At 38.0% G+C, this 12,338-nt stretch overlaps 1 protein-coding gene across 1 annotated transcript in view; it reads left to right on the top strand.

Moving 5' to 3' along the window:
- Positions 1 to 9,808, top strand: part of si:dkey-16j16.4 (uncharacterized) — a 29,152-nt gene extending 19,344 nt beyond the window's left edge. The window contains exons 4-5 of the mRNA XM_026944186.3: positions 800 to 853; positions 7,659 to 9,808. Of these exons, the coding sequence (XP_026799987.3) occupies positions 800 to 853; positions 7,659 to 7,784 (180 nt within the window). The 3' untranslated portion in view covers positions 7,785 to 9,808. The remainder of the gene's footprint in view (positions 1 to 799; positions 854 to 7,658) is intronic.
- Positions 9,809 to 12,338: the final 2,530 nt, after the last annotated feature.

Genomic DNA, 12,338 nt, shown 5'->3' with positions numbered 1-12,338 from the left:
TAGATGACAGATGATGAAACCAGATTGGATGGTTGAGTGAGCTTTTCACATTTATTACTGTGAATGGCTAATCTTTTATCCAGAGTGACTTACAACTGAGACACGGTCCAAGGAGAAAACTGAGCAGTTGAGGTTTATGGGCCTTGCTTAAGGGACTAACAGTGGTTCTGTCTCATATCTGGGATTCATATTCTTCTATGCACTAGCACAGATCCTTATACACCAATTAATTACCATTAATATGATGATAAAAGCTATAAAAAGATATCACAGTATCCATGACATCTCAGAAAAGTGTGACACATTTTATGTTTTTGTCATATCGTCCAACCCTGCCTGAAACACGAACACGTTTTTAGAGACATTTGCAACCAGTAAAGCATATTTTCATGTTTTTATTTGTTAGATTGCTCAAGTGTAAATGATATTCTGTGCATAGACTTAGCAAGTTCAGTTTACGTTGTACTATTAGTAAAGCTTCAGACAAATATTTCGCAATCCTGCTCATTTCCCTGCAATATACTATTTCATGCATTAATTAGGGAGTAATGAGCTTTGACATTTTCTTATGAAATTTCTCACAACATGCTGGTTATTGTGTTTATTAGCTTTGACAACATAGTGCTCCAAGCTCACAAATGTTCTCTACCAAAGCAGCAGGAAAAAAAACACTAAATGTTTATTAGAAGTCAGAGCACTGCTGAGGGCCATGAAGGAGAATATAGGACAGTCAGCACGGGAATGATGGAAGCCTGGATCTTATCAGTGTCAATATTTCTGCCTTGGTTTTGTGTTTCAGAAAATGCTCCTGAAAAAGAACTGTGGTGGGAAAACGAGGACAATCAAGATCCGGGTAAGTGTGTGAAAAATGAATGCATGTGTATGTGTAAACTAGCTTGAGTACTAATGATATTAAGGTGGGTATGGTTTAGCTGTGCAATAACATACTGTAATATGACATCACGCTGCTGAGTGTCCTGTTGTGGAAAATGGTTTCTGAAATATTCTGTCTTGTTGGCTTAGGTTAACCATTTAGCTAGCATTAGCAGTTAAGGATATGAACACTTATAAAGATGACTTAAAAATCCCCTCAGAAATCCTGTCAGGTTTGTTCATGATAGCTGTTCATAAATCTCCACAGAAATCCTAGTCAGCGTAGCTAGCTGGATAGCATTAGCAGAGGAGATTGTAAACATTTATGAACATAACTCTCATAAGTCTCATAAATCTCAACAGAAATACCATCAAGTTAGCTCACCTGAGCTAGCTGGATAGCATTAGCAGTAAAAATTCTGAGTATTTCTAATGCTGCATTTGAGGCAAAATTTCAACTTGTAATTCCCTGCCTACAACTGGTAAAAACCCTCGACAACACGCCTTCAACTTGAAATTTCACCTCGGCTGACTAGCCTGTTGCTAAAGTACTTGCTATTGTCCACTGGCTATCTTATTGCTAAGCTACTCGCTGTTGTCCGCTGTTGTTTGCTGTTGTTGCTATACTGCAATTTCAATCCAAAATTTTGCATGAACATTTGAAGTTCACAATACCAGTACCTCAGGCCTGTACCTGTAAAAGTCCTGTTAAAGTAGCTTTTCATGAGCTTTACTAACAAGAGACATGCTTTTGAGGAGGCATCCATGTTTTTTTTTGTTTTTTTTCCACATCGCACATTGAACATGCTGAGGTGGGAAATGATGTTATTACAACTGGCAAATTACCACTTGTGTTTGTGGTGCCTTATAAATATGACTTAAAAACCTTGAGAGAAACACTGTCAAGTTAGCTCACATTAACTAGCTGGATAGAGTTATGAAATATTATAACTATGACTTAAAAATATCCCCAGAAATCTTATCAGAATCACTTGTTAGCTAGCTTGATAGCGTTATAAGAGAAGATAAGTAACATTTATAAATATGATTTAAAATTCCCCTCAGAAATCCTGTCATGTTAACTGTAGCTAGCTGGATAGCAGTAGCAGTGAAGGTTATGGACATTTAAAAATATTTTTAAAATCATGAAACATGAAATGTTAACTATCTACCTAGCACTAGCAGTGATGACTATAAAAATGTATAAATGTGATTATGTCTTGCATAAATATTCACCTCCTTGACCTTTTCTTGTACATTGTGTAGTGTTACAACATGGAATTGAAACTGATTTAATTGGGATTTTTACCACTTGATTTCCACAATATGTCTAACATTTGAAGGAGCAGAATATTTTTAATTGTTACACAAAGGTTAATTAAACAAATAAGCAGACTTTGGTTGGTTACATAAGTATTCACCCCCCTGGGTCAATAAATGGTAACATCTCCTTCGGCTGCAATTACAGCTGCACGTCTTCTGGGATATGTATTTGTCAGCTTTGCACAACTGGATCCTGATATTTTTGCCCATTCTTCTTTGGAAACTCCATACAGACAGTAACCTGAGCTCAGTATTGAACCGGGGACCCTGGAGCTATGAGGTGGCAAGTTCCAGGTTGTAACACTACAAAATGTCAAAAAAATGTTTGAGGGGGTGAATACTTATGCAACACACTGTACAGGAATGTCAGTGACTTCTTTATTTATATTTATACATTTAAAAAACTTTATATATGGCCTCAGTGACACGCCCACTCTGAGGCACTGTCGTTTCTATATATGGACTTGTTAACACACCCACATTTCCATTTCTATGCAATCCAATCTGCAGATAGACTTTATTCCTGGAGTCTTCCATTTAAAAAATAATAATAATAATAATAATGTCATGATTAATGTGATGCATGTCAAGGCCCTGTGTTTGACTGTCTGTTTTTTCCAGCATGTGTCTTCTGTAACTCAGAGCTGTTATGTTTCTGCTTATCTCCTTAAAACATAATTGTTGCGTAATAGCTTTTCTCCTCTGCGCATTCAAGAACCTCCGATCTGTCTACAAGGGATTGAATGTCCCTTTTATTTGATTAAGGTAAAGAGGAGAAGAGGAGTGAGACATGGCGAGAGCCCTGGTGTGCGTGTGTGTTGGGATGAAGTCATTTTCCTTTTATAGAGCACCTTCTGTTGCAGGATCTCCATGATCTGGAGAGAATCATAGAGAAGGGGATAGACGTGGGTTTTTTTTTTTCCAGCTTACTTCCTTGCCTTCTTGTTTTCAGCCAATACTCTTTTTATATTGTGTCCTTTACCCCTCTCTGCAGTGTAGATCACCCTAGTATCTTTATCTTTCATTCTCAGTCTCTTCCCTCCTCCTTTACTCACTATTGAATCCATGTACTTCTTACTCTTCACACACTCAGGCTTCTTCTGTCTAAAGATAGATTCTTCTGTCTTACAATAGATTCTGTCTTACGATAGATGCATCTGTCTTTCTTTTTATTCCAGGCTGTGTTCCAGGTGAAAGTTGATAGAGGGGGGGTGTGGTGGTTACCAAGGGGCCCATTAGGAGCAATTGTCATTATCATGGGAGCTGAGTGTGTGCCTCTGGAGTTGTAAGATGGAGGTCTGGGGAATGCGAGGGAGACAAGGAAAGAAAAGAGTCATCTGTGGCTGAAACCGGAGCAGATAAACACTCTCTGCCGAGGATGATACTCAGCTTGGGCAGATGTGAAGGGTAGTGGGGGTTAGCATGTTCCCATAGACTATGTTCTAGTTGTAGAATAGGATGTTACTGTGAAGGTAGAAAGAAGCATAATGTTGAAAACTAAATCTGGCAATAGGTTGCCACACTTTCTCTGTATCTACACCTCGTAGATTTTATGATTAAGTGCCAAACTGGTCCCACGGCACTGACAGTGGTTATGTGAAAGGAAAAAAGTTTGGCTCTGTGCTATGTGTGCTCACGTCATTTCTCTCACTGCTGGTGGTTTTAGACACTCACATGCAAAACACGTTAACTTTTACTCTGATTCTTCTTCACTGAAACCTAATCCTCCCACACCTCTTCTCTTAAGCCCTGTAATGTTTCAGTAAGACCCTTGAGGATTATTTCAGGCAAGACATAATGATTTGACATTGCATATGTAATATGTGGTAGTCTGTGTGTCACAGTGGCTGAATGAAGATGTAAAAACAGGTTTTGACCAAAATTGAGTTTTATCTTCTTATAACATACTTTGACACCTCAACTTTAAGAAACCATACATATATTTCACCAAAAACGCGGAAATGTTTTTGTTAACAGTCTACGGCCAAAAGTTTGCGGACACCTGACCATCCCATATGTGCTTGTTGAACATCTCATTCCAGATTTTGTCCCCCTTTGCTGTTATAATAACCTCCACTCTTCTTTGAAGGCTTTCCACTAGATTTTGGAGCATGGCTGTGGGGATTTGTGGTCATTCAGCCATGAGAGCATTAGTGAGGTCAGGCACTGATGTTAGGTGAGGAGATCTGAGGTGCAGTCTGCATTCCAGTTCATCCCCAAGGTGTTTAGTGGGGTTGCTGTCAGAGCTCTGTGCAGGCCACTTGCGTTCTTCCATGCCAAACCATGTCTTCATGGACCTCACTTTGTGCCCAGGAACATTGTCATGCTGGAACAGGTTTGGGCCTCTTAGTTCCAGTGAAGGGAAATTATAAACTATAGCATACAAAGACATCCTATACAATTGTATACTTCCAACTTTGTGGCAACAGTTTGGGGAAGAACGACATATGGGTATGATAGTACGATGTCCACAAACCTTTGGCCATACAGTGAATCTTTCGATTATACCTAGGCTATTCTCCTATAAAGATCATGTTGTGTAAAGAGTCAGGTTAACAAACTCAGTGGCTAAAGATGTCTAAAAGCTTGCTTAAGCATGATTTCCTCATTGAATGTAAGACTTTGATGAAGTTGTTGGATAGATATGTGCTGTAGTGAAATGGACATAAGCTTAATTAATTGTTTGTATTGAGATAACCACCATCAAAGTGTCTGCAATGCTCCTAATCGGTGACGTTCTCGTTTTCACTTCTGTCAGCAACCAGATCTTAAAATGCTATAACTTTACTTATGCTTAAGTTACATGCGAAACAGAAACATATTTCAGATCAGGAAAGCCTGTATCTAAAAATTTGTATAATATGTTAAATGTGAAAATTTCACCATGTGAAGGGTTTTCCCAGTCTGAAGAATAATATACCGAAAAATATCCCAGAAAAATAAAAAGAACGTGTATATTATTAGATTATGCATGACTGTTGAGAAGGGGAAAGAAGGAAATATATCTAATCCTTGAAGTCGAGATTATTAATCTGAATTTTGACTCTGAGCATGACAATGATGTTGGACTTTGGCTCTGAATCCAGCCGTTATACAGTTTATAATATAGCTTTGATGCAGTTTTGCCTTATAGAGATTCATTTGGATCCCTTGTGCAAATTTCCTGCCTTGTGGTCAGAGACCTTGTCCATAGGGGACTGCTTCTGATTACAGAGAAGGAGCAAACATAACCCATGATCTCCAACACCAAAAATGGCTGGAGAAAGTGTTGTATCAGTGCCAACTCACACAAACCCGTTTCCTCTAAGGGAGAGAAGTAGTTCAGAGTTGCTAATACCAGAAACAGGCTCTTGGCCATGGAAAGAAGAAGCAAGAGGTTTGTACTGGACTGCTCAAATAAAAATGTTTAATTTAGAATGCATTTTTTAAATTACAGACTTTTCTGGCCAAAAGTACATTTCAATTGAAATAACTGATTGTTTTCCATTTCTATATGACAGGGGGTATAGATTTAGTTTGACCTTATTTGCCTACTTTGGCTTAGCAATGGCAATTTGTCTTGGTGTGAAATTTGTAATCCCTACTCAACTCTTAGTTCCTAAATTTCCTGATTAGAAAACAGAAGTGTGGAGTGGTTATATATTTAGTCTAATAAAGTAATACGCATTGTCCCTGGAGGACTCCTGAACAGCACTGAACAGTTTATAATAAATTCTGTCCCAACACACTTCAGCTCATGAATGCTTTGTTGAGAGATGATGCTACAAAATGAAATTTAACTACCCCATGGAAACTGCCCCCTACTAAATGTGATATGCATTAGTGATCTAAGTAATAATCTCAGTGATGTGGGGATGCATACCTGTATGTGGGTTTGTTTTCCTTAGTTTAGTTAGGCATGTTTATGCAGGTGGTGTGGAAAAAAACATGGACGGAAATACGAGACTGTGCCCTGTAAATCAGGCATTGAGCTGGCTGGACATGACTGTAATTTAACTTGTTGATAAATAAATCCGTAGCGCATGAAGGAACCAAACTCAACAGTGAATAGCATTACTGACATTTTCCACATGCAAATCCAGCTGCTATAAATTATGTAGCTAGTATTTGAAATGCCAAGACATTTATAATGTCCGTATATTGGCAACATTTGTGTTAAATAAGAACTGTATGCTATTTTTCTGTTTTTATGAGTGTTAATCTATATGTTGCTATGATGTTTCAAGTTTTGCTCAATATACACCCAGCTGTTCTTAGCTAGCTGGCTAGTGTTAGCAATGGTTATTAGCATTATAAGCATGTCTTGATGAGAATATTATTGGTGAACTGTTGCTCTCCGGCCTGCGCCTCAGAGCACTGACCACTAGAACAACTAGGCACAAGAACAGCTTTTTCCCACAAGCCATTTCCCTCATGAACAGTTAACTTCTAGGTCCTTCTTACCAGTGAAGATAATAAACATTCATAAATATGACTTAATAATCTCTTTCAGAAATCCTGTCAGGTTAGCATATATTAGCTAGCTGGATTTAGTGGTGAAGATAATGAACATTTATAAATACGACTTAAATATTTTGCCAGAAATCCTGTTAGCTTATGTTAGCTAGCTCACAATGAACATTGATAAATGACTTTAAATGACTTTAAATGACTCTTTTTCAGAAATTCTGTCAATGTTAGCTTCCATAGCTGCCTAAGGAAATCTGTGAAAATATATGTGTATATGAATGCCAGTGTCTTCCTTCTTCTTACTATGTTACAATGCTATTTCAAGTTTTGCTCAGTTTACTCCCAGCTGTTGTTAGCTAGCTGGATCGTGTTAGCAATAATTATTAGCATGTATGGATAGAACTTAAAATTTCTCTCAGAAGTCATGCCCTTATCTTATTTTAGCTAGCTGATCTTACCAGTGAAGATAATGACCAATCAACAATATGACTTAATAATCTTTTTCAGAAATCCTGTTAGGTTTAACTTATGTTTGCTAGCTAGACATTAAACATTTGTAAATAAGACTTACATATTTTTTACTGAAATCCTGTTAGCTTATGTTGGCTAGCTCACTTTAGCTGTGAAGATAATGAACATTTCTAAATGACTTTAAACTCTTTTTCAGAAATTCTGTCAATGTTAGCTCCCATAGCTGCCTAAGGAAATCTATGAAAATAAATATGTGTATATGAATGCCAGTGACTTCCTTATTCTTACTTGAGAACTTACATATGACTCAAAGTCATACTCATATTCCCAATAACATTGAGTGAAGAACACACATTAGCCTAGTATATTGACTCATATAAAATATTCACTTCATTCAGTCTGTTATGGAAGCTAATGTTAAGGCTCAGGATCAGGAAGCATAGTTCAGCCATTAACTCAGTGGAAGGTAGTTTCCTTTTCACTGCTGCTTGTTGTTACCAGTTTAGATTTACTGTATCATTCATTTCTTCTTTCCTTTACAGAACCTGACTGGCAGTCGACACCCTCCCAGATACTCTTATGATCCCTCCATCTTTGCCTTCCGATCTCTGAGCACCGCCCCTCCGTGCAGTCCCCTGCTCTCCAGCGAGGAGCCTTCTTGTGCTTGAGGGAAGCCACTGGACTTTGAGATGAAACAGCACAGCTTGTTGGATCAACCTATTACTTACATTAGGACAGGGACAGTTTTATTATCCTGTCATTTAGCAGGCTTTTAGCCCAAACAAAGTGCCCAAGTTGACAAAACAGCAAGTCCCAGGATGTAGAGGACCATCAGGGAATTGGGTAATGTTGTCTTATGTTGTTTTACCCTTTCTGGCTGTCTGACCATATCTCAGGAAAAATCCTTAACACTTTCTACAAAGACAAGGCCATGGCCACTGTACTATGACAACAAAAAGCTGCATTCTGCTGAAATCGGCATTCTGAATAATTTCGTGGTTCTTGAATAACCCCGCACATCTGGCCATTTCCTGATGTTCAGGTATAGTTATTCAACTGCCATTGTACTATGTGCATCTTGGCTATTTGTAGATCGTGTAGAAAGTCTACACCAAGAGCTTTAGGCTGAGAAGGAAATGTGATGCGGCGTGATTTGTAATGTGAGGATGGACTTTATGGATTTTTTTTGGGGCTTAAAAGGTATTACTACAACTGTTACCAGAGAGGCTGGCGTTCTACACTTCCTCGCAGTCATAATAATCAAAGATGAACGAAATTCATGCTTTTAGGCTTGACCAACAATCGAAATGTAAACTCAATATTAATTGGTGACCTTGTATAAGCCGAAGATTGAGGTTATCCATGTCTGCCATAGTGCTTGCCTAATGTGTACTGTTATATGACAATAATAATAAATAAACAACGGAATAGAAAAAACCCTGGTACTAGTCCAGCATCAGACTAAAGCCGGTTTTACACTGTGTGATTACAGCAGTCTTTTTATTACTTCTCACACTATATGAGATGATCCCATTAAACTCCGACCGAATTCAATACTAGACTGTGCAATAACGTGTGTTCTCCATGTCAGATTATATGACGACAGTCCTCTAACAATAGGCCTGCAATTAAATAAAATTACTATGTTCTGCTTACGTTATCAATCAGTGTGATTGTGAGTGCTCATGCAGAAAATAAGGTCACGGGAACGGAAACATTATTCATAGTAAGCTAAAGGTAATAAGTATATTTTTTCTGTCCATGTTTCATTTATATTTCACCATTGTCACTAATGTGTTTGTAGCTGTCCTGTGAGTTACGCATCATGCTATGCTGTCCTCCTATTGGTGGTTTTTAGATGAGATTCATAGCAGCGGCCAAGCTCTGAGATTTTAATGCAAATATCTGACATCATCAAAACTTGTCGGCCATCTTACGCGCAAAGGCGTTAAATTTGCTCCCAGCGAGCGTGTCGCATTATGCGCTCTAAGATTGTCGAACTCAACTGACGACCAAAGAATTAATTTACAATGTGAGATCTTTGTCTGCAAAAGCAAAGTAGGCCCAAAATTGTACAGTGTAAAGCCGGCTTAAGCATGTGAATCTGTCTGACCCATCGCAGGTTTAGGACAGAGAGCATACTCTGTGTTATGTGCCTAATATAGTGGAGCTGCAGTATAGAAGCTCCTTTGCCATGTTCGAATGTTTTGGACCAAGTACCAAAGTCAATACTCATCATATTTCATCATAACCCCCTTTCTGGGTTAAGTCTTAAGTTAAGCTTCTCTATTTTGATTGCACTCTTTCAATCTTGAATTGTTTTGGTAAAGAACAAATACATTGTTGAATATAAAACATGGGAAACATGTTTTGTTTCAAGTATTTTGCTTATGTAATTGTGTAGGTTTTAACTATGTTAACTATGTACTGTATTGATTTGTACCTAGCTTTTCAATGAATGTAGCCTACTCTTGTAGGGGTCAATATGTTTTTGCAAAGTGTAGGACAGCTACAAGGAACTTTTTGTTACTGGTTCCACAAGTTTATTCTAGTTACCCATTGAAATATATTCACGCAGAATAAATATATACACCTGCCGGTCGGACAGTACGTACATGTTTGTAACATGTAAGAAGCCTCTAGTCATTTTTTGCCATGTTCCAGTGAGATAAATAAATGTCTCTTGGCTCCAGTGATGTGGACTTTGTCATACATCTTTCGTTCATCAAGATCACATTTTTACCTCTAACACAGTTCCTCGAATGTTTTTCAAAACATATTTTCCCTTCCCCATATCTGATAACTCCTTACCCTCATTTTGTAACATGAGTGCTATCTTTCTAGCAGTGGAGTGTTGAGTTCATGCACAATTTAAGTTCCATGAGCTGAAGCAGTGGTCTCCGTGTCCTTCAGTGCTCGAGAACTGGTACCAAAGGGGGCAGAGACCCAGGATTTGGTACTACCAGATGCTTCCTCATTGGTCTCAATGGCTAATACTTGTATTTAAGTCTGAGTTTATGTATCTCATTGTGTGATATGAGAATATTTTGGTTTCCTTTCTGTGCCCTTATCTCTGCACACTCTCATACTAGTGAACTAATGTCATCATCATGTGTATGGTTTTGTTTTTTCATTGCACAGGGTCCAAAAGTCTGAAGTCAATACCAGGAACTGGTTTGTTTATTCAGTTATGTGAAACTAATGCAACTGGGTCGAATGATTTCTTAAACAATGCACTCCTTATTTATGTAAGTAAGACATTTTTGTTCTTACTGACAGGGAGGATAATATATAATGTATAGAGAGTTATACTAATGGTGTCAATATTAGGTGTTTAATATTTTCTCGTAATTCATTAGTTGTTAATAATTAGTTAAGCTTTGAATTAAATAAAGGGCTGGCTTAATAAGTAGCATCTGAGTAAAATGTAGCATGGTAGTGAACTCATATGTTTGGACCCTGCTCTGTGTAGTGTAACATGCATAAACCTGGCAGCAATATAAGGTCCAAACCCACCCTCGAGCTGCACACTGGTTCCAGCGTGGGCCGATTCCACCGGCCTGCTCTTGCCAGATCCCAAGCAGAGCGATAAGCTGTGTGTTTGTGTATGCGAGCATGGAGGCTGACGTCAATACACAGCAGTATTGCTAAGCCAGAGGAAACCAGTCGGGAGTGGCACAAATACAGTAGATGGGTGATGCATGATCGAAAGATACACACGAAGAATGTGGCCAGACGAGCCATCTTTCTCTGTTACAAGTGAGACGTGTTTAAAATCAGTGGACTATTTTAGTGACGGGATCCTAACACTCATCCACTCCCAGCATGTCCTTCAGTTATCACTACAGTTCCAATTACTGTAATTATAGCTCACTAAGTGCACTCCAACCACTAAGAGACATTTTCATTATGTGTGAGCAGAGGAGGTAGGTTCTGAAAAAGCAGATAATAATATGTAAAGCACTGAAACACATTAATATGTTTCACTTTTAGAACTGCAGCTGTTAGTGATAACAGTGGTCAGTACAGAACATTTATTCCTCATATGAACTATAATCGTATTACATAAAATATCAGGTTTGTCAGCATAGTCATGAGCAGCCAGGCCCTGAAGTATGAAGTATGAAACAGGGGGAATTAAATACAAAGGAGATTATGAAATAATCATATGACGACGTGCAAACATGTATAGCACTTTGGTTGACGAGAGATGTTTTCAATGTGGTTTACTTACAGATTCCTCTTTTCATGAGGCACCGGTTGGATAATCATTTCCTCTGAATCTAGTGGTAGTGTCTGTGAGAATGCTTACTGACTCCAAAACCATGAAGGACCGCAGTCACAGGGATTTTCAAGATGCCATAGTAAATTGGGCTGATGAAACAGGTTGAAGCAATGTGACACCTGATGGTATTTTAAGCCACATTCTAAACAGTTGGCTGCCTCTCACAGAAGTTCAGAGAGGAATTTACCTCTCACAGTTATATTATAAAGATACCACTTTCCCAGGCTCTAAGCTTACTGTGTCACAGTGCTCAAAAGTCTGTTTTCCCACTGGAACCTGCCATGTGGAGGTGTGGAGAGCCAATCAGATTGCAACCTTCAAAATCCTGAGGCTTGTAGCCAGAAAAGTGTACAAAAGAGTGGAGCAAAGGAGGCTGAGACTACTGAATGTGTGATCAACCAGTGATCATGTTTGACCCTTATACATTGTTGTTACTCCACATACAAGAAAATATTACATAGACTTATCTCACAGTTGCGACTTTTTACCTCATAATTATGACACAACTGCAACATTTTTATATGCTTTTTTAAATATATGCTTTTTTATAAATGTTTGACATTAACAAGTACATTGTGTAATATTAATTTGCAAGATAAAAAGTCATAACTAGGTGATAATTCACAAGTGTAAGATAAAGAGTTGCAATTGCGCAATACTAAGTTAGAGATCAAGCTGTGTAATATTTTCTCATACATGGTGGAAACTTGCTTCCATGGACCTCATGTAGTCTTGAATGCGATTAAAAGAGGAATTATTTAAAAATAGTAATAAGAGCTGGCTTTAATTTAAAGAGGAAACTGAGTAATGAGTCATTGGAAAATGTCCTGTTCAGAAAAGAAAAATCTTTTATAAAATAAAGCCAGAATTTGGTATTAAATTGTTGAATTATTATTTCTGGAATGGAGTAATTGACTGCTGTGTTAAAATAATGAAA

This window comes from Pangasianodon hypophthalmus, chromosome 10, assembly GCF_027358585.1.
Source record: "Pangasianodon hypophthalmus isolate fPanHyp1 chromosome 10, fPanHyp1.pri, whole genome shotgun sequence".
Taxonomy (NCBI): domain Eukaryota; kingdom Metazoa; phylum Chordata; class Actinopteri; order Siluriformes; family Pangasiidae; genus Pangasianodon; species Pangasianodon hypophthalmus.
Note: the sequence above shows the minus strand (reverse complement) of the source record. Positions and strands in the feature narration are given on the sequence as shown.